The 26,383-nt window shown below is 38.8% G+C and overlaps 1 protein-coding gene across 2 annotated transcripts in view; it reads left to right on the forward strand.

Annotated features, from left to right (window-relative positions):
* si:ch211-126j24.1 (phosphofurin acidic cluster sorting protein 2) overlaps positions 1-26,383 on the forward strand; it is a 72,512-nt gene that overhangs the window by 4,943 nt on the left and 41,186 nt on the right. For both annotated transcript variants that reach the window (XM_047804443.1, XM_027169990.2), the window contains exon 2: positions 26,088-26,175. In XM_047804443.1, coding sequence (XP_047660399.1) covers positions 26,088-26,175 — 88 coding nt within the window. The remainder of the gene's footprint in view (positions 1-26,087; positions 26,176-26,383) is intronic.

The raw sequence follows: 26,383 nt of genomic DNA on the forward strand, positions 1-26,383 counted from the left end.
TTACATTTAAACATTTTTATTTTAAACTCAACCTTCCTCTGATCATAATCCCCTCAGTTATTAAGACAGAAATGTCAACAACCAGGAAAACTCAAATAAATAAAATGTAAACATAAGTCGAAAGTCACAATGTACACAATTAACAATTCTCTCTTAACATTTAAGGTGCAAAATGAAAGAAAATGTAAGAAATGCTTAATAAAGTGTAATACAATAGTGCAAAGTGTTAAATATAAACATAGAGAAACTGCCATACTGGCGAGCTGACTTTTCGTCTTTTATTTACAATTTCCTCGCTCACTGCGGCTCATTTTCTGCTTATCAGTCGCCGGTTACTGAAGAGCAATCCAGCAGAACAGTACGAGACAACGATATGGCGCAAACAAACGTGATACTGTTACATGATTGGCCTTTGTTATTGCAACCAAACTTGCTTCGCAACCTCTGTTTTCTTCCGACGAAGAATACAAATATCGAACGTTTTATCAAACAAATCTTTTATTGATATTGATCACGTGTCTATTGCGATACATATCGTTATCGTTTTATCGCCGAGCCCTACTACATAGTGAGCAAGCATGCTAATGTTAATTAGAGAATAGCTAACAGCAAATATGCTACTCACTAGCCAATTTAGACAGTCAGACAGTGTTGGAAATTTGGTTAGCAGACAGAGCTAGCATTAACAACACACTAGTTTAATACAAATCTTTTGTGTAAACTTGTCAAGTCCCATTTATGTAAAAATCATAACTGTACTGAGAACTCCTGTTATTTATTTGAACTGACGCTCATTTGGCTTCCCAGCATAAGCTCAGGATCCTGTGCAATCCTGAGCAGTATTAAGCGGTAGGGTTGGGAACCGAGTAAGAACTGAATAAGAACCGGTTCTGTTTTTCAACAGGAACCGGAACCGCGCGGAATTTTTAAGCTTCGGTTCGGGCAAAGCGCTGGGAGCGGTCACTTTAAATAGCCATGTCTTTCCTCATGAATATTAATTGTTTACACTGTTTACAGTCACGCAACCAAATTAACGCAGCTTACCACAGAAATCAGTCACTCGCACTGCTGTGCTGAGGTTCGCTTTGTGTTAAACATGTCTAAAAAAAAAAGTCTAAAGTGTGGATTCATTTCCAAAGCTACAACAATGAAGCAAATCTACCCCCTCTAAGCCAGGAAAGGTCTCGTCTTCTCCCAGAGAAAGCAGGCGTTAATTTTTCTTCAGAAAAATTGATAACTGTTTTGCTAAGTTGTAATTCTGGATGTTAAATTTGATGTTGGATTTATTTAAACTGATATGAATTGAAATGTTCTGTTTAAAATATTTAGAGTGATCAATAAACACAAATGGAATAGTTTAAGTATTGTGTATTATTTTTCACATTTCTTTTATTATGGAATCGGAATCAGAACTGGGAATCGTAAGGCAGAACTGGAACCGGAATCGGAACCGAAAAATTTCTTTTGATACCCAACCCTATTAAGCAGTTATTGAAGATGAATAAATGATGAATGAAACAGCACACCTTGTTCAATGTCAAGCAAAACATGTTGCTGCTTGTTGTGTCACCCAGGTATTGCCTTGCAATCAGACTCTTAACCATAGGGTTACTGACTGCTTGGCATTTCTAAATGGAGATGTGCTATCCTATTAGCTCAGACCAATGCTGTAGGGAACAGCCTTCATTGCATGGCTGAAGGAGCTTACCGAATCTCTAGCTATTTAATTCTGGAACTGTGATTAAGGCTTGGTTTTCCTCATCAGTGTCAGAAGATTTGAGGTCTTTTTTATCACTGCAGTCTCTGAGGTCACCTTTCCCACCTGTCAGGCATCATGTGAAATTAAATTAGATGAGAAACCGTGGAATCTCTGCTGCACCATTTTGCACCCCAAAATGAGATCTGATAACCAAAACCAGGTTTTCAACTAAATTGTCATTCCCCTTATCAACCCTCCCTGACCGTTACATGGGTTTGTGGGTGTTGCTTACTAATTTGATGCCTCCAGCTATTTATTTTTTAATCTACCTCCTCATTACCCAATCCAAAATCCTGCCTTTTCTATCACTTTATCTGCTGATGTCTCTGATCTGTACCTGTTCATGATCTTGCACTAATGGGAATATGAATATGTATTTTTTGGGCTAAGTGTTTATTTTTACAGTTGAAATGAAGCAAAGTGACTTCCATTATCAGTGGCAAATTGAAACCTACATTAATCGACCTTCTAACAGGGGTCACTAATGGTTCCTTTAAATGATGTAACTGTTATTAGATCTGCTTTATTTCATTCACATCAAGTCAAGTGCATAAATTCCAGTATTAGAGTGGGCACAACTGGAAATTGAGTTAAACAGTCATAATAAAGGTATTTAAAAACATTTTTTGGTAAACCCCTGAATGTCCCATTGGTGTGTTTCTGAAGCCGGGGTAGTCGGGTTGCTTTATGAGTGTATCACTGGACAGGGTTTGGGCAGGGTTTTGGCCAGCGTAATGTGAGAAGTGCATGAGGACCAGTTTAGAGCTCTGCTGTATCATTGTCCTCAACCGGCATGGGTGGAATGGAGGAAAATACTGCTTTAAATCAGAAGCATGTGGCAGTCTTTTCCTGCCTGCTCTCATAGTGTCAGAGCCTGGGGCAGAAGGGTTTTAACCAGGCATGAGAATAATATGTGGGTGCTTTTTCCTTGCATGTTAAAGTTACCGTAATCAAAAGTGAATCAGTACTTTGTATGTCTCTCGGGTGTGGATACTGTAGCATGCCCTGGTGTTAGTGTATGTGTGGATCACCATTACTTCATGCAGCTGTTCCAGCACAAGCCTGAGAGGCAATGTGAAAAGAGCTCAGCACCGCCATGCACCCCATCTTGCCAGAGACAGAGTTCACCAAATAGCCTCGGAGAACTTCTAGGGTTACACAGAATTCTAATTCAATACGGTATCGCAGTATTGTGATACAATGCATTTGCAATACAGCAAAAATAAACATTGCTTGAAATTGTGTCTTAAATTTCTATTAACATCCAACATTTTAGAAGAATATTAACTAATACTTTGTAACGACTCAGTGCATTCAGACTCTTTACAACCTTTAATGAAACAAAAGCTAGAAGGTAACAGACTGGTAAAAAAAAAAAAAAAAGCTAAAATTTCACTGTTGTGACTCACAAGGACTTTTCCATTATACTGTTAGCTTGGTAACTTACCAGGAAGCCAACATTTTCCAGAAAAACCAGACCTTAAATATTTGGTGGGATTTTCCAGGTCCTGCTGGTTACCAATTGTAGCCACTACTGCTTTTCCTGAGGTAGTAGCATATTAGCATGTGAAAATCAGTATTTTCAGAGAAGGAATGGTGATTTTGAGGAGAAGTTGCCATTTATAATCCCCTGACAACAACTAGTAAAAACCACAGAAATCACCCCTCAAGTCGACATTTTAACATCAACCTTGGGTAAAGCCTACTCCGCTAACAATGTGTAAACCAACCAGTGATGTAGAATCAGCATGACATAAACAACATATTTGTTTTCAGTGATATTTGACTTTGGATCAGTTCATAAATCGACAAAGTACTTGGTAAAATCTATAACTTCTATCTAATAGCTGTTTTGAGAAAGTAATCATCAATGCTAGATTTATCAGTAATGGTAGTTGGCTAGATTGATGCTAATGCTTTTTTCTGTAATCCACTGGCTTGCTTGTTGATAAGCTACTCGCGATCATCTACTGTTGTTGCTGTTTTGCAATTTTAGATTTAGTTGCATGAATATTTGAAGTTTACTTTAGTAGAACAGTATTAATAGCCACTCAGGTCTGTAACTGTAAAGTACATTAAATGTAGCTTCTTATGACTGACAGAGCAAACTAAAAACACGCTTTTGTGGAGACAGATTTTTTTTTTTTACTTGGGGATGGGAAAATCACCACTTATAAGGCACAACATTTTGTCTGAGGAGGGGATTGTTGAACTGTAGCGACAGAAGGACTGTTCTGTCTTGACTCAGCAGAAAAGGAAAAGCAAAACATCAGATGTATTACAGCTTTGTGTATCCTTAGAACGTAAATCACATACTGAGGAATTCCTGCTGTTGCCATTTCCAAAAAGCTCTCCTTCACCTTTTAATGCGTCATTTTACATTCACGTTTTATTGCCTTGCATATATGCCATTTGGCAGATACCCTTATCTAGAGTGATTTACATTTATCTCATTTATTCATCTGAGCAGATGAGGGTTAACAGCCTTGCTCAAGGACCTACAGCAGTGGCAGCTTGGTGAAATGCGACCTTCCGAGCAGCATTTCAGTGCTTTAACCACTGAGCTCCTGCTTTCCCTCCTTCACAAGGTGTAAAATTGGCACTGTTATACGAAGCTTGTCTCTGTTTTTTCAAGCCCACTTTGTTTCAATTGCGTAATCCTGGTTTGTGCAGATTGATGACGTATGCTGACTGTAGCAATTGTCTTTAATCACACGTCTTTCCGTTGAGGATCTTCACACTGTAGTATAAGCCGACACGGAGAACATGTCATCACATATTCTGTTAGAGAATTTATCCGAGATTCTTTTGTCATCGTTTTATGTAATAATCTTTTGAAAGCACTCAGTGTCAAACTGGCTTTGGAGTAAAGACAGATAATTCTGTGTAGTGGTGTACATCAAGCACATGTAGATGCTGATCTCCATCCAGAGCACCGTTTTCCAGGATTCTAATCAAAGTCTTATCCAGTGGTGCTGGCAGCACTTGGAGTGAGGAAACGTTAACGTTAATGGAGTACCTCAATGTTTTCCAAACCAAATCTTTGTGTGTGAATGTGTGAGTGTGTGTGCACATGTTTATCAGGGAAAATCCATTTGTCACACTAAGAAAAGAAGGAAAACCTTTTTTACTCAGAACTCATTTATGATGGAAACCTAAGGGCAGACACTGAACTTAGTTAATAAATATGTAACTATTAAAGCGCAAATTCAAAACGACTGTTACGGTTTAATAATAAACATCTTGCGATGAAACAAACCAGATTGAACAAGAGAAGCTTTTCTTGTACAGTTTTATTTTTCCCTGGAGCAAATTCTATAAAGATAGTCATTCTGGTGACTTTCCCAAAGTGTGATTAGACACAAACATAAACAAAATTCCTCCATCGGATACTGCTCCACCTCTGAAGGAGATATTACACAGATTTATATTCTTCATTTACAAATATTATAAAGCTTGTTCTAGTAAACAACTCTTCTGACCTATAAGGTTAGGGATATACACTAGCAGCATGCTCCACCTGCTCTATGGATGAAGAGCAAATCTCTTTAACATAGGTTTTTTTTTTTTTTAATAAGAAGCTCTTATCCTTGCTGGAGATTGGATTCGTCATAATTGATTTCGCTCTGCATGACCACAGCTTTTAATTCTCTTGCATTTGAAAGCCAAATACATTGAGAAAGATCGACACCTCCTCATTAAGTTCCTAGTGGTAAAGAGTGAAGAAGCCTGGTGTAGTGTCTGTGAGATCAGTCTTAGTTTCATTACCACTGTGTGTAAACATTATCTGCCTACAGGAATTTTCAACATCTTTCAACATGTTAAGGACACAGCTAGAACTGAGAGAGGATTCGCAGTACAGGGCAGGGGTTTATTTTTAGAGTCGGTTACCGAAAATATCCATCAGTGCCGTTTTTTTTGTCTTATCTTCAACTTTTATAGCACGTAGCTTTGTCTTGTACCTTTAGATCACTGCCAGACAGAATTCAGTCACAGAAATGCTAATCTACATTGCGTTTTATAGATTATGTTGATGGCAGTCGTGGCCTAATGGTTAGAGAGTCTGACTCATAACCCGAAGGTTGTGGGTTCGAGTCTCGGGTCGGCCACGACTGAGGTGCCCTTGAGCAAGGCACCGAATCCCCCCCTCCTGCTCCCCGGGTGCCGCAGCATAAATGGCTGCCCACTGCTCCGGATGTGTGTTCCCGGTGTGTGTATGCACTTTGGATGGGTTAAATACAGAGAACGAATTCTGAGTATGGGTCACCGTACTTAGCCGTATGTCACGTCATTGTCACTGTCAGCTATAATGATACATTTCTTAACTCAATGTACTACTAAGTTTATTAATTTTGGACATTGGACAGTGGAGCTTCACAGTCACAAAGCAGCTTTACATAAATATGTATTATAACTAGGGTATAAGCAACATGTATAAATAACACTAAAGCCAAAGCCACCTTTGATTGTGAAGCCACCCGATCTTTTTCAAACATGCTCATTCTATATCACAGGGTTGTGTCACACACTCAGAGGAAAGCTCTATCTACCCTGTTCTCACTCCAGCGTCGCTCTGATTGTCAGGGGATAGATAGAGTATTCCCACTCAGAGATACTGCTGTCCTGGACACCTTGAAACTTTCAGCTATTTTGCGATTTGGAAATTCTTTTAATTGGTTTCTGCATTAAAGCAGAAGAACTGCTCCAGACAATCAGTGTGTTCAGTGTGTTGAGTTTGTGACAATCACCGATTAAAATGCATTTTCATCAATCACCTTCTATTTATTACTCGGATTTGTTTCCTTACTCAAGTGATTCTCTTCTCTCTCGAGTCCTGATGTGTTTCATTTAAAGTTTCATATCTTCCTTCTTTCAAATTCGCCCTGAACCCCCAGCATCTTTCGTTTCTTCACACACACGACACGTTCTGTGTGATCCTGGACTGCAGAAAACACTTTACATTCCTACATCTGCTGTCACACCTAGCATGTGCCTAACTTCATCACACACACTCAAGCACACAAAGGAACATGACATTGTTGTCCACAAGTAAACCAAATCACTGTGTATCTTTAGCATTGTTTAGCTAAACTTTTTTGTCTTGAGTGTTGAAGTACCTGAGTCTTTTTTGTCTTGAGTGTTGAAGTACCTGAGTCTTTTTTGTCTTGAGTGTTGAAGTACCTGAGTCTTTTTTGTCTTGAGTGTTGAAGTACCTGAGTCTTTTTTGTCTTGAGTGTTGAAGTACCTGAGTCTTTTTTGTCTTGAGTACCTGAAAGGAAGGTGAAATCTATTTGTGTTTCGTTTATTTAATTCTTTTTTTTTTTTTAAACTCTGAGATGCCAAAAACATCATTTGCGCCTGTTTTGTCTTTCTGTTCGGCACTGAATGTCTTTGTCCTGTCACACTCCACTTTGCTGGCTTTAAGAATTTGTACTTTTTCATATTTGTAGTTTTTCCCCACACAAATGTTTCTATCTTCAAAGTAAATGATGATATAAAACCTGTTTCTACTCTCTGAGATGCCCCAAGTGCTTGTTCATAAACATCTCAAATTAAAATTTTATTGTTTCAACCATTAAAATTCTGTGTAAGTTTATCCGAACAAAGGTAACAATGTCTCACACTGTAAGCCAAAATCATCCTTTTTAATTGTAACTCAGACTTTCAGCGATACAATAATTCATTTGTTTATTCTGTTGGAAAGTTTGGATCAGATTTCACGTCCCAGCACGGAATGCTGCCACTGTTGGGCCCTTGAGCAAGGCCCTTAACCCTTGCTGTATCAAGGCTGACCCAGTGCTCTGACCCCAACCTCCAAAGTTAGGATATGTGAAGAAAGAATTTCACTGTTCTGTAATGTATATGTGACAAAATAAAGGCTTTTATTCTATACTAGACCATCATTGTACTGTCAAAAAGAGTTACATATCCAGCACGTGTTCTGACACCATACCAGCGATTGAGGAGATGTTTATGCCATATTCTACAGGGGGAATGCCCACAGAGGGAGTACATGGTGGAAGGAGAACATACGGATGATTCAGGATGGGTTTGGTTAACCAAAGAAAAAAATCTGAGTGACTTCATCCAAGACATTCGCATCACATAATGTGTTCTGTCCAAAGAAACAGGGAAATATCCCTATTTATATTAGCAGCACTTGGATTGTGTGTTCAAAGTACAAGCAGTTGTCTATTGTGTGGTCTTTTAAACATCTCAGGCCACATCTTCCAGCTGGAATGTCCCTCTGTTTGTGTATCAGGAGTACGCTGAGAGTGCAGGTGGGAGAAACATGCGTCCTGGTTTCCACATGAACTGTTTCCTCTGCAGGAAAGAGCTCAGTGGAGCCATTTCCTCTGGATCTCCCCACCAGCTGTGTGTGTGTGTGTGTGTGTGTGTGTGTGTGTGTGTGTGTGTGTGTGTGTGCGTGTGCGCGTGTGTGTGTGTGTGTTTGTGTGTGTGTGTGTGTAGGCAGGGAGAGTCCCTGACTTTTATCTCAGAATTCCACTAGAGAAAGGGAGAGGGAGCGAAGCAGTTCGACTACTCTTTGACACTAAACATCTGTGTCAGAAAGGAATGATCACCCCCCCTCTCTCCATCTCTCTCTCTTCATCTCTCTCTCTCTCTCTCTCTCTCTCTCTCTCTCTCTCTCTCTCTCTCTCTCTCTCTCTCTGTGTTTATCACTCACACTTGTTTATGTGAAAGTCTTATGCATGGTTTTGTGTGAAAGCCTTGGTGTTGCGCTGCATTCCTTTCACTTTCGGGCTAGTTCGAGTCGGAATACTTGCGCATGTGAGAGCCTTCTGAGTTTTCGTGTCACATCAGTGTAAGCTGCTGTGTATATCTGCATTGTGCGGATATTGATTTACAAGCTTTCTCTTTTTGTGGGTGAATATTCTGGGAATGAATTTTGACCGTCTTTCAACGATTTCACTGTTTGAGCGTTCAGATCATTTAGATCTCTCAGTGACACATAGATGACACTAGTTGTCTTCATTTTCCTCTAAATTTCAATCCCTATCAATTTCGTTAAATAAAAAACCTAACGATTATAGTATAGTATTTCCAACAGATGTTTATTGGAGTTGCTTTTTTCTATGGCTGCATCTCCAATAGTGTTGCTTTGTGTGTTAAGTCGTACGCTCTCAGATATTAAAGTGTCTACTGTACTTGGGATTTTAAAATTGTAGGTACTTATTTTGCCTTTTGGTTGTTTTATCTGGGATGTGTTTATTCTTTGGACCCGTTCACACTGACCCGGGACAAAAAACCTATAAAACACCTTTACACATTTTGTCTGTATCTCAATCTTAAACAATATAGACATCATTTGTGATTGATATTTGCACTTACAAGATACATTTAGCAATGAAAGTGTCATTTGTTTTTGTTATATTTGTAATATGTGTAATAAACTTACTGTTATAAACACCTTGGGGTCATAAATCTAGAAAAAAATAGAAATGGAATAATGGTACACTTAATGTTATTTATCAAATACGGTTAAAGAGCAACAATAAAAATATAAGTAAATAAGATTATTACACTCACTGGCTCTGAAATACAGATCAGAAATGCATCTGCGCATGTTTACAACAAATAAATAAACACAGAATAAAAGTATAAACTAGTTTAAACTGACCAGAGCTTATATATATAAAACATATATACATTATAGACCACATGCAGCTAACACATCTGTCTAAGTCAATATATTCTTGTTAATGACGTTAGAAAGGTCCCAGAGTAAAATACTGTCTCATCCCCTCTGTGTGTGTGTGTGTGTGTGTGTGTGTGTGTGTGTGTGTGTGTGTGTGTGTGTGTGTGTGTGTGTGTGTGTTACTATGAGAGTTTTACACAAGGACATGCCCAGATATGCACATTAACAGAATGTATGTAAACAGACGTGAGAAGAGACTCGTGCACCATCGTTCAGAGTCATTCGAGAAGTAACCTATCAAACTATCTATTTTGTCTGTTTGTTTGATTCCATAAATCTGTTGTGTACTAGCCTCATCTTTTCAGCCCTGACATGTAGTCATTGATGGATGAATATGGATTTACTATAATGGCTGATCAATATGCAACATACTGCTGTTTCTGGGTCAATAGTTACCTCAGTCAGAATGGAAGCCACCTAAGAGGCTTAATGTGCTGTGGTACAATTAGTGCGACTGCAAACCCAGTCAGAGAGTCAGAGAAAACACGGTCGTATGTCAAGACACATCAGAAACCCAGTGCAGTGATTATCCTAGAAAACAGCCCTATCCATCCTCTTCCACATCCATGTGCTCACAAACATTTGCTAGTGTTGATGTGATTGACAATGGAGAGAGAATATGTCACTTCTCTCACCCAAACAGCACTATCAAACTAACACACAGGATTATGGGATACACTGCACAGTGACAGTCTGGACTGTACGTACGTTTACACAACATGATTATACATGAACATGTAACAGATGCCTTTTTGCTTCCAAATACTGATCGAGTCAGCAGCACACATTCACACTGATCTTTGTGTGAAACTTTGATTTCTGTTAGTGAATAATAGATGCAGATAGCTTTTATTTTAGTTCTCCGCTTTATCTGGACAGTTTTATAGCACACAATGCTAAAGGTCTAGACTGTAGATTGTGAGTGTGTGATAACTTTCTAAGTTATGTTTACATTCAGTATGAAACATTGTTCGGGGGAACATGATGGCACCTCAGAACATGCAAGCTAGGGAGTGTGTGGTACAGTCGACCGTGTGAGTCATTTCCTGTTAATAGGTTGGTGCATTTGTTAGTGGCAGTGAGAGAAAGTTGGTCCAGAGGTATCATGCCCAGCTGTGTATGGCATGAACTCAGCCCTTTGCGCGATGGTGCCGCACCAGGGTGCAGTCTGCTGAGTCAATGAGTGTTTGTTCATTTAGATAAAGAACAGCGGGCCCTCGGCTCTCTGCGGCTCTGTTTACAGAGTCATCAGACTCACACAGACTATTGTTATTTCTATCATAGTGTTTTGCAGCAGTGCTTTTGAAGCTCTTCTTACACATGCAGTTCTGAATTAAAACATATTGTTAAGGCTGAAGGACATTAAGACATGGCTTGCTTACTTGGATGATTAAACCGAGTGAGGCTCCTCGTGAACAAGCACTGATCATGACTGAATAAATGCTTATTTGAGGACATGGCTCCATTCATTATGTAAATGCTGGATCTTTTGTTATTCATCATCCCTGAGTTTGTGTGGATCTGAAGTGCACAGAGCTCAAAGGATAACAGATGGCTGTTTACACACCAAAGCTAAGGTCAACGGGCTGCATCATACTTTTGCAAGAATAGCATCATTTGAACAAAAGTTGTGCACATCTGAATTACACATGTATGAAACCCATTTCTGCAATAAACACAACGTACATACGGCTGTTTTTAGGAAATGGATTTCCACCAAAAGCTTTAGGAGTTCAGGAGTAAGGGCCTTGTTTAGGGACCCAGCGGAGATAGCTTGCTAGTCCTGGGATTTGAACTCATAACAGTTTGTTTAGTATTCCTTAACACCTTTACAACTGAGCTACCACTTCTTACAAGCATCCTGGAAACTTTGCATAAAGAAAAATAATGAGAAATAACACAGACGAGTTAATTTTCACTTTTCTCCTTTCTAAACTAGTATTCTACTGTGCCTGTATATATACATACTGTTTTAGGAAACCTATATATTGTGATAATACATATTGTCCATTATAGAAAGGTCTAGATTTTAACTGTTAACCTTTATCGGATAAAACACTGATACAGTAGACTGTACCAGTACACAGTAGTACAGTACACTAGAATTTAAAGGACTAAAACTGAAACTAAAATATATTTAAAGAGTACATAAAATGTACAGGAATATAAAAGAAACAGCTTCACTGAATATCGAATGAAAACTTCACATAATGTTAAACTCAGATGAAATACAGCCACACGCAGCAATCTGTGGCGTCCAAGCAGCATCACAAGTTACACAGAACACTGACACCATATCCACAGTTTCCCATCTCAACATGTAAGCGCGGTGATTAGAGACGGACAAACGTTTGCCTCATTCTTTCACTATCAAGAGCTCTTGCAGACATCATAAATATATTAGTCATTTAATGTAAAAGAGCTGCAAGCCAAGAGACATTTCTACCAGCGGTGTAGATAGCATATGGCCGAATGTGTAAGCAAACTGCGGTAATCAGTAGTGTTTGCTCCTTAATGGCTCTCTAAAAGGCACAGTTTAGCTCAGAGTCACTCCTTCACCCTGCTGTAATGGGTCGGATTGATCGACTTTGGCTGAAATGACGGCAATGACTTGCCTGCTAATGCGATTGTCCCCTGGTGTTAAAGCCTGAGGCTGTACTGCATCCAATTCTCATCCACTGCATTGGGGACAGAATTAGAGTAGAAGGTCAAAACTGGGGTAAAGTGCACTATTTTGGAATGCTGATGAGCTTTTCTACATAGTTTTGTTAATAATAATAGACTTACTTTTTTTAAAAGTTGCTTTCGCTTTAGACCTAAAGTTTATTTTTTGCATGACCGGTTTAGTAGCCGAGCCTAGCTACAGCAGAAAATATAAAAATAAAATGCATCATTGGGAGATCAGGTGTGAATCTCAGGGGGTTCTCAATCACAGCAATGCCAATCATGGATGGAAAAGGTCAGATAATGTGCTATTAGTGTTATTTTGCATGGTGATACAGCCTGAGAAGCAGTTTGGACATGATGTGTTTGGCCGGCTTCACACGTCTCAGAGGAAGCAAAAGTTAGCCTTCACCCTCTTTGGTCAGTGGCTATCCTATGATACTGTAGCTGAAGGCTGGTGGTTGGGAATTAGCAAGGTAACATATTTTTTGGAAAACAATGGGGAAATAAATAAAAAAGAGTAGAAAAATAAAGTATAAGTTTATATTAAAAAACTGAGTTGGACATTTTATTCTCCTTCAGATTTTTTGTCCAAAGTAAAGAGTCTTTGAAAATAACTGTAATTATTTTTGAACAGATGTTTTGCCAAGAAATGTTGCTTATCAAGGCAAACCTCTCCCAAAATGAAAGAGCAGAGGTCCAGCAGTGTTTATAAGTGTCTACATTGACAATATTCCATGTGCTGAATATTGCAGTTTCTGAACAGGAGTCATGGGATCATAACATACTGAGCAGTAAAGCTTTGTTTTAAGACCCTAAGGAGTTATAATTGTGAGCTGTATCTGTTAAAACGTCTAGCTGGAATCGCTCACTATCTGGCGGCTGTTAAACAGAGCCTTCTTCGTGTTTTTCGTGCACCTCGGTTGAGGCATTTCCTGTTCAGGATTCGCTGCCAGCTACAGCAGCAAAGGCAGTTCTCTCATTCCAAACACAAACAGACCACAAGAACAATAAAAGATACTTCATCTTTAAAATGATTTAGTAGACATTAGGAATACTACGTGAAGAAGTTTTCATGTGATGTTTTTACTTTTAGTTTTATTTAAAAAGAAGAACAAAGCTTAAAATGACTTTACAGCGTTGCTTAATTTAGACACAATTCCAGAGTTGACAGGCAACATATGAACATTTTCTTGTAAATGACACACTACATGATATAAATTAACTTTGACTTGGTTGGTAAAATAATCAAATGATTTCTTGGACCGGATTCTTTAGTTCCCCACTGACAGCTTCACTTCCTGTCTGCAGTTAGTTCTCGTTTACCAGCTGATCCAAAAAAAAAAAATGGAAGGAAGTTGCAGAGATTCTTGGTTCCTCCAGTGAATGCATGTAAACTATGGAAGTCAAATGTTTATGGCTATCTGATCATCACACCCAGCTGTGGCTTTTTTCCCAATCTGTTGCCACAACATTGGAAGCACACAACCACTGGAAGAGCAGTTCCAGTATACGAGTGCACAGAGTGAGCTCCACAAAGTCATACTTTGTCAAAGTAGGAGTTTAAGAACTTGAGTGTCATGCAAAGAGCCTTGACTTCATCCCCACTAAACACCTTTGGGATGAACTGAAAATCAGATTTCCTCATGAAACATCAGTGCCAGGCCTCACTAATGCTCTTGTGGCTAAATGTTCACAAATCCCCACAACCACAATCCAATATCTAACCTATCTAAGTCTTCCTTTCCAAAAGACTGGAGGTTGTTATAACAGCAAAGGGTGACTAAATCTGGTCTGGGATATTCAAAAAGCACAAATGGGTGTGATGGCCAGGTGTCCACAAACTGTTGCCATATATTTTTCTTTTCTTTCTTTTTTTTTCTTTTCTTTTTTTAATGAAGTGCCATCCGAGCTACGATTTCTCGGAGGGAACATAAAACCCTTAAGAATCCTGCAAAAGCAGATTTCCCTCTTATAAAGTTTCCCAGGAAAGACACTTTAAAAATTTGTAATCATCCCAAGAACCCAGTTGAAATCCTTTTTTAAAACATTTAACAACATGACTGAAATAGAAAAATAAGCCCAGATCATTATTTTGAATCGTTTGAACTGATCTTTAAGCATTTGCAGTTATAGCTTATAATGAACGTTGTTTAGTTAAATGATATGACTGTTGTAACTTCAGGCTGGGACTGCTGGTGTTCTCTCAGGCAGTTTCTGTTATTAAAGACTTGCTGCAACTAGAGAATTACATAACCATGATCCTGTGTTATAACACACACAGAGAGTCGTTCGGTGAAACACTAAAACCCTCAATGGTAGGAAATGGATTATGATGAAAAACAGCAAAACAGCTCCAAATGCAGAGATCAAAACCGAACCACACTGACATCCCTATCTTTTTATTTTCAAGTTAATTCCTCTCTGTTACAGGGCGTTACTGTGCTTTTTAACAGGCATAAGATATCATGATGTCATCTTTTGCTGTTGTTTCTGTTTTTCGTCTTGCTTGGCAAAAGTTAAGACACCCAAGCTGTACGCCTGAGAGAAATCTGCACCTCAGGCAGAGAGCGAGAATGCACAAAAGTACCATGCGTGTTTGTGGTTTTTTTTTCTCGTGCAGTTTCATAAAGCTTACCCAGACAGCATATGCAGTGACGCACTCAGCTGCCACTGGTAAACATACTTGTTTATTGCTGCTCTAGATAAGCGCATGGATATTTATTATTAAAAAGCTCTGCTCCAGCCAAGCAGCTGTCTAATCATTCTTTGGATTGCTCATAGTTCCAGGATGAGTTGTGTTTCATAACACATGTCTTTAGTATTCTCCTATTTCACCGCCTGATGCACTATGGCGGCAAACTGCAAACCACATGCTTTTCACATGCTGCATGCCTTTGAGTCATGGAAGGAGTGTGAGTGCACGGCATACACAATACTGCACCCAAGATTGGACTGTTATGCTACGTTCGCCCATACAGCAGTTTGTAAGTGTTCTGTCTCTGTAGTATGTAGTCATCAGTAGGTGTTTCCTACTACTGGTTGCCATAGCGATAATGTTTATCAGTGGGTGGCACAACTAGCATTCCAAATCAGTGTTATTGTGGCTGAAGCGCAAAATTCTACAGTGTGATTTGGGGTTTGTATACAAATTCAGCAGTGGTGAATGGTAATTTTTATTTGCTTATAGTTGTATTTAAAGGTAGGGTCTCCGATTTTTGAGAAATGCTTCAGAAAACTGAGTCGGGCCGATAATAAACAAAAATCAAAACAAAAATCAAAACAAATGGGTAGCCAATGAGCAGAAAGGGGCGGGGCTTGTCAATATGCGGCGGAGAGAGTGTTCAGTGCGCATGTGTGACATTAGCAGAAAGCGGTTTTAACAATGACATGGAGGATAAAAACAAAGAAAGAAAGCGAAGAAAGGCTTACAATAAAGCAAGAAGTAGGACGTGTTAATATAGGATCAGCTTTCCAGTGCTGGAGAGAACTGAAGGAGCAGGAAGTTGGCCACATATTCACAGATTGGAGTTTCCAGAGTCAATAGCTCCTAAGCTAAACGCTGTTACTACGCAAATAACACCTTATTGACTTTCAACTTTACTGAAGACGGCGAGGCGCTTTTTTCCTTCTCGATAGGTGAGTAACGTTGGTTTTGCTTTGTTACACAGAACTAATATATGTTTGTTTGTTTATCTGCAATCGTATTGTTCTTCCCTTCAGCTGTGATAAAGACACATTTCTTTACATAATTTCCTGGGTTACATATGTATGTGTGGGTGGAGCTATCATTTCAGGGGTGGAACCCATTTGGGTTAGGGGTGTGTTTGTTTTGGTAATTTCAAATGTCGACATTGGCTTTCAAAAATCGGAGACCCTGCCTTTAATGTTATGGAAGGTATGAAAGAGTTCGTAAGTTAGTTCCTGTTATCGCTTACGTTACAGGAGCTGTAAACAATCATTACCTTACAGCCTGTCATTTTTCACTCTACCGAAATTGATCAATCACTCAATCAATCAATCAATCAATCAATCAATCAGTCAATAATGCAGCTCGTCATGCTACAAAGAGAAACCAAAAACATAAACTGCTGTCTTAAAGACTATGAGAGAAAATGCACTGACAGTTACAAATCAACAAGTTACTGACTTCTTGTTCAAGGTACAAGATTCCTCTCAATAGTTTAGTTTATGCCTGTAGTTAGCACTCATTCATCCCATTAACTGTGTGCTAAAATTGGAAGAAAGTCCTCGTCCTGTATTGTACTGTATTGATGTTTTGTATATTGTATGTTTTATAAGCTGTATGAAGTCAAGAGAGACAAACGTTAAGTTAGAGGTTACTAGTTATTGTGAATGCAGAATTATGGAATTAAGGGAAATGACAGATGACGAGGATGGTCACGTCTTCACTTGCTCCATTCAACCACTAATTGAGCTCTTTAAATGTAGCGGTGCGAAATATTGGATGCAAACCGGAGCACCCAATTTCTGGCAAGACCTGAAAAAAGCTATCTGTCATATAACTGCTATAAATGTTAATCATTTTTTTAATGATAAGTGTTTATGTGTTGAAGTGCGTGTTAGTTTAGCGTTAGCCGTATTACGTTGATTAGGTGGTGCGTGCAATTGCTGAACTGCTTTTGTGGATATACTTTGTTTGTTTTTGCTGAGTATTCTGAAGACAGTGAGAGGGCAGGAGAGCAGGCTGTGAGCACGTCTTCATTATTTATAGAACACGTATTTTGCTAGCTTGTAACCAGGGCAGTGGGCAGAATTTATGACCTGCAGCTGCATACAGTGTGTGTGTGTGTGTGTGTGTGTGTGTGTGTGTGTGTGTGTGTGTGTGTGTGTGTGTGTGTGTGTGTGTGTGTGTGTGTGAGTGTCAGTGTGTACCAAAAGCACATTGCCTGTAAGTTTCTGAGTATAGGGTTACACAGATTTGTGTTTGGGTGCACTTCTGTGATTAATTAAACAGGGTTAATTTCACCCCACCAGTTGTCAATGTCCTGTCTCACGTTCTTAAATAGATCTTGTGCTCTGGGTAGCGAACTGGAAGTCTCGTCCCTCCATTTTTTTGCATTTCAGAAGCTCAGAGATCTGTGTGTGTGTTGGTTGGGGTGTGTGTGTGTGTGTGTGTGTGTGTGTGTGTGTGTGTGTGGTGTGTGTGTGTTGGGGGAGTGTATTCAGATGCGTCAGCATGTTCTCAGTGTATCCCCTGGTGAATGGGCATGCAGGACATCATTCATTCATGCACTTTATTCTAAGAGTCCTTGAAGAAGCATAACATGCACATAGATAACTTCAAATGAACGTTGTGGCTGTCTACAGGATGTGTGTCTGTGCTTGTATGTGCGTGTATGCGTGCGCGTGCTTGTGTGTGTGTGTGTGTGTGTGGGTGGGTGTGTGTGTGTGTGGGTGTGTGTGTTCGTAAGTGCCTGTGTGTGTTTATTAAGGAAGTACAGTGGCGTTGTTGTGCTGTGTTGTCAGCAGTTTGCTGACTGGAGGTATGAACATCTGTTTAAACATTTAGCACAGCAAAGCATAAAAAATGTTCCTTGAGCATGAATGAATGGTTAATTTATTACAGTATATTTTTCTCCCTGCAGGTGCAGTTGTTTAAAAACACAGATTTTTAGCTCAGCAGTGATCCTGATGAGGATTCAATTTCAGATTTGCTGATAAAGTCAGGACTTGTAATGTGACTGTAATAACATGTAACCAGTAATGAAATGTTATGAAAGAAAGTCTCATTGTCTTAAGGATAGAAAATGAGAAAGATTTTAGTGATATTATCATTCACATTAATGCTTCATTTATATTTACTTAATTACCAGCAACACTGGCTTTGTGCATTTCCTCATGTTTCTTTCTGTGGATCTTTACCCTGTTTTAGTCTTTGCCAGTTCCCACACACTTTCTAACCAGGGACAGTGAAGGCTAACATGCTAGCTTCTGGGTTTCTAAATCTTTTTGAACTGCTGCTCAGTTGACCTCAGTCAGTGGAAAGCATGATCTGCCCTCTTCCACATACCTGAGCACACAGAAGGGGAGAGAGTAATACCATCCTTCGTACCCAGACCGCACAGCCTGTTACTTTCTCTTGGTCACCAAATATCTGTTTACATGCAAACAAATAATCCTTTAATAATGCAAACAAATAATCCTTTAAACTGGTTGAGGCATAATTGTGAGGTTGAAAAGGTGCCAAATTAACTTGCATAAATTGACCCCAGCATTTAGTCAAGAAGCTTTTAATATTTAATATTCAGTGTAATATTTATGCATTTCTTGTGTCGTTCCCAGACACTGGCCTGTAATGTCATCAAAGAATATTATATAGCTGTTTTAATTCTGGACAATGTCTGCTTTTTAAGTTCTTTTTAACAACCAGAGCATCTTTTTCCCCTGTCAAACAAAGATGGAAATACTGAACAATTGTGCTGAGGCAAGAACTCTTCTTCTCGCTGTGCATTTAATAGTCACACCTGGATAAGGTTTTGCTGAGATGGAAACAATTTGAAAACTCATTAAAAACACAATCAGCATGATTAAAAAGCTTGAACTTGCTGACTGGGCTCACATGCTCGATGTACTTATAGTAAAGTTAACACTAAACCCTGCTCTGGGCATAACATTGACTTAAGAGCATGTATAATGGGAGAAGGGGGTGGGGCTTCCTGGTGGTGTATTATATATTACATACTGTCGATATTATTACATTGGATGTTTTTACTGGAAGTTTACATTTTGATTGTTGGTTCATCTCCTGTTTTGTTGGAGAGAAAAAATATATTTTTGTGTTATAACTTGCTTTAGTGTACACTCATTTAATTCTGTAGTTCCTATGCAAAATGCTGGGAGGTCTGATAATATAAATATAAATATAATGTCATGTAGAGAAAATTACATTATTATATTACACAAACCTAGTGTTTAGTTTTCTTTGGCAACCAAAAGACAATACAATAAATACTTAAATATGCTTTGAGATAATGTGAATTGTTCTCAATTCTATACAGAATTAAAAAGATCTCCACAAATAAATTGAAATAAATACAATGGATTTGAATATTACTTTATATACTAAATCCGCATATTTGCCCAGAATGAATAAATTACCAGCAGTCACTTGACACTAAAGGCATGGAGCAGTTGGCATAATCATTAAAATTAGACTGTTTTGCAGTCCTATACTATTACACTTAATTAATAAGCAACAATGAATTTCCCAAACATGAATGTGTAGAAGATTTAACACTTAAAACAAGAGGAGAATCTAAGTGAAAAATAATGATAGAGCTATAAAGCATGAAATGAATTGCAGCACAGTTGCAGACAGGGACAGCTGCGGCTCTTTGTGATTTAATCCAGCCTCATGTTTCAACGTAAATCAGAACTGTTCCCTTTAGAGCACGCTTTTCAAGGCCACATCTTTTCATTGAGATTCAAATCACGTCGTGACCGACACTTGAGAGTCGGCTTGTACTTTTCCCACTGTTCTGAATCTGCAAGCTTTCCTTTCTCACTTGCCATAATAAAGCACCAAAGAGCACATTATACTTGATATATGCATTTTTATTTATTTTTTAAAATGTCTTTCTATCTCTTTTTTCTCTGAGGGAAAGAGCACCTGTTTCCTAAGGCAGGCTAATTAGGCAGTATAGCGTAGGAGCAGCTAGCAGTTAAGTGCTGTTTGTGTGTGAGAAACATGATGAAGGAGAGAGAGAGTGAGATGGTGGGTGACCCCTCAGTGGTTTCAGAAGGAGAAAGACCTGAATGTGGGCGATTGACAGAGGTCACTGGCAGCGGGTTGTGTGTCTTTAAATCTTTCAGCACATCCCAGAGAAACAATGGACATAAAGCTTATTATTACTGACAGCGTGTATAAAATAGGAAACAGATATCCCGTTATTGTCTATGCTAAGGACATCATAAAACTGGAAATAAATAACAATATACAAGTTATTATCATTGACAAGCATCTGTTTAACAACATTAGCTAAGCTACTTAGCTACTTAAAGCAGCATAAAACTAATGTTGCTAGTAACATAGCTAGCCCATCTAGCTAATATTGATGGTAGGTTGTTTAGGCTAACTATTATATCGTGTCATTTAAACTAATACCTATATTTGATAGCAGGCTAGCTAAATTCATGCTACTATACTTTATCATTATAATCAGTTACTCTGTTTGCTAGCAGGCTAACACTATGCTATTTATCATATTCTCTAACTACCATTATTTTCCATTACTTTAAGATTCTGCAATTAAAGCCAGTAGCCTATTTATTTTTTATGAGCAAGCTAGTTGGGTGCTAGTTAGGCTAACTATTAATCTATATTCACCATTTAAAACCAGTAGCCACATTAAGTTTGCTAGAATGCTAGTTAACATTAGGATAACTATTATATTGTTTGCTAGTTAGTTAATTAATAGTGATCTAACTCTTATAATCTGCAAGCAACTGTTGCCCACACACTGTGACTGTGACTGATAATAAAGCCTGAGCTTGGACACTTATTTGAATAGCATTCTGTAAATGTTTTTAATGCAGCGCTACTGTTTGGTTGGCAGCTTGTGAGTGAACCTAAATTTCAAGATGTACACCAGGTCTTAATAAATGTTTTCAAGTAGCATTATATGATATTTTTATATTGTCCATTCTTTTCTTGATTTAGCCATGAGAAGCATGTGTGCTAGATTGACTGATCATGTCCTTAGTAAGACACTCTTTTAAAAGCTGGCACCAGCAGTGGCTTCTTCTAACTTGCGGGAAATCAGTGTCTTACATAAGATTCTGGATCTGCAGAGTGTGAACAGTTCTCCTGCACACCATTTGCATTTTTTCCCATGCTTCCCGGCACACGGATTTCAACTCTTTCCACTTCGTTCTGCCCACTTCGGGCCTCTCAAAGTCCAGCGGTGAATAGTTTCGGTCAGGTGGCCGTGCTTTGTGCTGAGTTAGCGTGAACATTTCTCCCTGTTGCTCTGTCAATGGCCCGTCCTGTTTGGGAGAGATGTTTTGGTGCAAGTGAATGCAGTTTTTCTCGCCCACATTTACCATGTGACTATTCGTCTTTGTGTGTGTCTAATGTTAGGGTTCAGTGAGTTTATGCTTGCAACTTTGTGGGTGAATGAGTCTTTGTTAATTATGAACGCACTGAATGTTCATCCAATGACTGTATTTGTCTGACAACAAAACAATATCGGTGGCGTCTGTGTTGGAACGAATAAGTAAGAACGCAGGCTATTTTGATAAAATATGTTTAGTTGTTTCCACTGTTCGGCTTAGAAATTTTCCATCATGAAAGCACACAGCACCCAGATGAATAAGCAATATACAAAAGAAGATGGATCTTTTTTGTTATGAATGCACAACAGTATGTGCTGTTTATTGCTATATGAAATAGCAGTGTGTCAGTTTTCTGTACAAGCATGGCTGTGCATTTATTCTAAAGTGAATTACCACTGTATTTTTCTATATGTAAAATTGTAAACAATTTAAAACGGTGACTCTGAGCAGGATAAAATCATGTCTAAAGATGAGTAAATGCTGTAAATGTGTTCAACATTCCCACAAGCTTAATATCTTTTGAAATAAAAACTGTGACTTTTTTTTGTCCCCTATTCTCTATTCTGTAAACATTATGTTTTAGTTGAAAGATCACTCATCATTCAAGAAAGAGTTGTTTTTGTCCTGCAGCTGCTCCCCATTCTGTATTTTTAGATTAAATAAAATAGCTCAACCAGTGTAAGAAAATATGGACCATATTTCTGTTGAATAAAAATCAGACATTTTTATAAAGATGTATATCCAGTACATGCACAAATTCTAGGTTGCAAGTCTTCGTGGGTTAATGGCTTATTCATCTTGCTGTACTTTTGGATGTATAATTTGCGTCATGCAGTGGTACAAAAAAGGCAAATGATGCAAAGTGGTACAAAAAAGTCAAGAAAGGCAAACTGGTACAGAATCAGCAATAATTTAACTTTATCGAGAAAACAATATTTTATTAGCATGCAAATCAAAAACACCCCTAACTGACATGTTCCGGGTTCTTTTTGCATACTGGAACATGATTGGTTCTTATGTTTGTGTTATGTCGTATTTGCATACTGGAACATGACTGGTTCTTTCTATAATATATTATAATTCTAATATTATTATACATATTATATGTTTATAGCATGCCATATTTGCATATTAGAATATAAGTGGTTCTTATATTTGTGATGTTTGCTATTTGCATACTGGAGCATGATTGGCAATTTTATGACACAATAACACTTACTTGTCAGGTGTTCAGTAGTCATTTAATAGTAAGAGATGCATTTCATAATTTGAGATGAAGGAAGGGATTTCATTTTTGAATTTCTGCTGTCTCACCATGGATGAGACATCATCATCTTCTGATGGGATTCAGAATCAGTGAGAAGAAAGAGACAAAGGAATGGAAAGAGAGAGAGAGAGAGAGAGAGAGAGAGAGAGAGAGAGAGATAGATAGATAGATAATGTGTTGTTGTATCAGAGACTCACACTCTGTCAATTGTTAGCCACTGAGGTGTGAATGTGAGGATGGATGTCCGGTCTAGACTGGATCAATCTACAGTCTAAATGTGGTGAACTCTTTTGAACTTGAAATTTTAACCCCAATCTCTTTCTGTGTTATTCATTTTCTCTTCTTCTTTTCCCTATTACTTCAACCTTGCACTTATTTCTATCAGTAAATGAAATTTTCCTCCTGTGGAACTGCTTCTTAAATAGCTACGAACCTTTATGATTGAAGTCCTTCACATCACAGACACAGTGAAGATGCAGCTACGTAGAATTCCTTACGTCCATGCGTGACTTTATTCGTCCCAGTTTGCTGCCTCGGTTATTCATTTTAATTGAATCTGCTTGTAAAAATGTAAACAATTTAAAACAGTGACTTTGAGCAGGATAAACTCATGTCATCTGAAGATGAGTAAACGCTGTAAATGTGTCCCTGTGTTCAACATTCCCACAAGCTTAATGTCTATTGAAATAAACATCGACTGCTCCTGTGACTTTCTTTGTCCCGATGCACAAACATATTCTCTATTCTGTAAACATTATGTTTTTGTTGAATTTTCACTCATCATTCAAGAAAGAGTTGTTGTCCTTCAGCTGCTCCCCATTTAGGGTTCTTACATCAGGTCATCTGCATATTTAAAGCAACCCAAACATTATATCCAGGCTTGGGACTGACACTGAGAGTGAGCACTGAGGATCGTGCACAGGACCCTGATGCTGGACCACCAGGGATCCTAATCATTCAATTCAATTCGATTCAAATTTATTTGTTTAGCACTTTTAACAATGGACATCGTCTAGAAGCAGCTTTACAGAACATAAGAAACATAATACAAAAAGCTTCATATTATACAAAGATTAATATAATATGAAAATTTAAGATTAATGTTAGACTTATATTTAAATGTGTTTGTGTTTATCTACAATGAGCAAACCTGAGGTGACCGAGGCAGCTGTGGCGAGGAAAAACTCCCTTGGATAAAAGAGGAAGAAACCTTGAGAGGAACCAGACTCAAAAGTGAACCTCATCCTCATTTGGGTGACACTGGAGGGTGTGATTAAAAATATACAGTTCAGCAATTGTGTATTAATTGGGAGGTTGTTGTCCTCAAAGACCATATAGGATTGGCCTCTCCTCTTAGAAAGAGCAAACGACTGCAGCTAGTCTCTGACTTGATGTGCTGCCTTTACAGAAATTCATTCATTCATTCATTTTCTACCGCTTATCCGGACTTCTCGGGTCACGGGGAGCCTGTGCTCATCTCAGGCGTCATCGGGCATCAAGGCAGGATACACCCCTGATGAAGTGCCAACCCATCACAGGGCACACACACACACTCTCATTCACTCACGCAATCCCACACTACGGACAATTTTCCAGATATGCCAATCAACCTACCATGCATGTCTTTGGGAGGAAACCGGAGTACCTGGAGGAAACCCCCGAGGCACGGGGAGAACATGCAAACTCCACACACACAAGGCGGAGGTGTGAGGCGAATGTGCTAACCACTAAGCCACCCTGCCAACTCCTTTACTGACATCATTTACATAAATACATGTGGTTGGCTGAAACAGAGTATCTGCTACAGAAGCTGAGTTGTTTCAGGTTTAGAAAACTGGAGACGTTGAGTTGTTTTGTGCAGTTATTTCTTTCTCCCAAATGTTTTTTGCTCTGCTTTGTCATGTACTCTGAGTGAAAGATATTTGGCCACTTGATGACCGTTGTGCTACAAGGTACCATATGGATTTTTCCTAAGCGCTCTCAAACACACTGTGGTGCAATGTAAACCTCACCATTGTAGGTTTTTCCGCTTGCGGTTTTGTCTCATCTGCCTCACGTCTAATACCAAATGCAAATGAGCGCACAGTGGTAAAAACTCACAAATAACACACCCCCAACAGGCGCTGCCCCGACATCTCTCCTTGAAATGAAAAAGCATCTGCAGCTCACTAACCACAGACACGAAAACACATGTGCAAAAGCTACAGTAACTGCTGAGTCACTGATATCATCATACCGAGGTGTGTCTTCCTTCTGGGATATTTGTCTCATATACTCTGTCTCAGCAGGAAGATAGTGGTTAGAACATGACAAATGTTGAGTATTGTGTGGGATTTGTGTTGCGAAAGAAGGGCATGTACAAATGCCACTATTGTTTACTGTGTGAGTGGAGACATGAGATGTAAGTGTAGGTGTGTGATGTGTGTTTTGTTACTGGAATTCAGGTTGTGCAACACTGGTAGGTGTCACAATCAAACGGTACAATCAAATCTCTACATGTTTGTCTACATGCGAAATTTTAGGTGGTGCAGGAAATTGGCATGAAAATATCTGTGCAATGTGAAATATTTGTAAAATATTACAATAATTATAAAATCATATTTGTACACAATGATGTCAAAGGGTGGATAATAACAGATATTATTGTTATAAATATTTATCGTCATTAGTGTATATCATTCATATATTTAAATTGTGTGAATGTTTGGTGTCTTTTTGGTGTAATGATGAAATGATGTTCCTTTATTTTTTTTTTGTACCTAAAGCCCTATTCGGACGGGATTAGTTTTACGTGGGGACGTGGGGGTAAAGTAATTATTACCAGAGCTTCTCTGTGATTTTAGTCCCGTCCGAATGTGCCATCTTGGTAAATATTTACGGACAATGTCAGTAAAGATTACGACGACTTTCACCTTCTGTAAAAAGGTCCGGAAAAATTACCTCAGGTAATACTAATCTCGTCCGAATCGACCCGCTGTAAATATGTACGGTAAAATTCTGTCATTTCCTGTTTAAAAGTAGTTTTTGGCGCGTTTTGCAAGCATGGAGGCACCATGTTGTCTGTTTGTGCACGTGATAACAAGAAGCAACGTCATACGCACATGACGTCAAGGAGGTTACTGTGGTGCATAAAGCGAGTTACCCCTAACACTTCTGCTAGTTTTACTGAGATGTCTTGTCCCGTGTAAATTGGCCAATTAATATTACAGACATCCTGAGGTAAAATTGCATTACTCCATGTCCCCATGTAAAACTAATCCCGTCCGAAACGAGCTTAAATTAAATAAGTAATTTAGTTAAATAATGATTTGAATCCTCATCAGTTCTAAGATATAGATCCAAAGCATGATAATTAGACCAGTAGTTTTGATGCATCACAGCACACAGGCACAGGTTGCTTTAATAACTGTATTTATATCACGATGTTTTACAGGAAATTAAGGAAAATGTTTCAAAGAAAATGTATTTGGGGGACGGGGGCTCAGGTGTTGGTGGTAGGTTGCAATAAAACATCTAATGAGTATCTCTCTCTTCTCTCTCATTCCTTGCAACCTCTTCTCCTCCCCTCCTGCTCTTCCTCCTCCTCTCTTCTCTCCCAGGCTGTGCAGCCTCACACTGAAGAAGCTGATTGTTTTGAAGGAGCTGGACCGGGAACTCAACTCTGTGGTCATCGCTGTCAAGATTCAGGTATGACAAAGCGAGCGTGTGTTTCCATTATGTGTTTTTTTTGTGTGTGCATCCACACAAGCCCTTCACACCCGGCACCGTGGAAACTGGGTGCTGTTGCCAGGGTGACAGCTTGTCCAGCGGGAACGGAGGAGCGAATGGGGTGGGAGCTGAAGTGATGCATGATGGGATATGCTGAGAGGATTAGTTCAGAGGCACTAGGAGGCCC

This window comes from Tachysurus fulvidraco, chromosome 2 (assembly GCF_022655615.1).
Source record: "Tachysurus fulvidraco isolate hzauxx_2018 chromosome 2, HZAU_PFXX_2.0, whole genome shotgun sequence".
NCBI classification, from domain to species: Eukaryota; Metazoa; Chordata; class Actinopteri; order Siluriformes; family Bagridae; genus Tachysurus; species Tachysurus fulvidraco.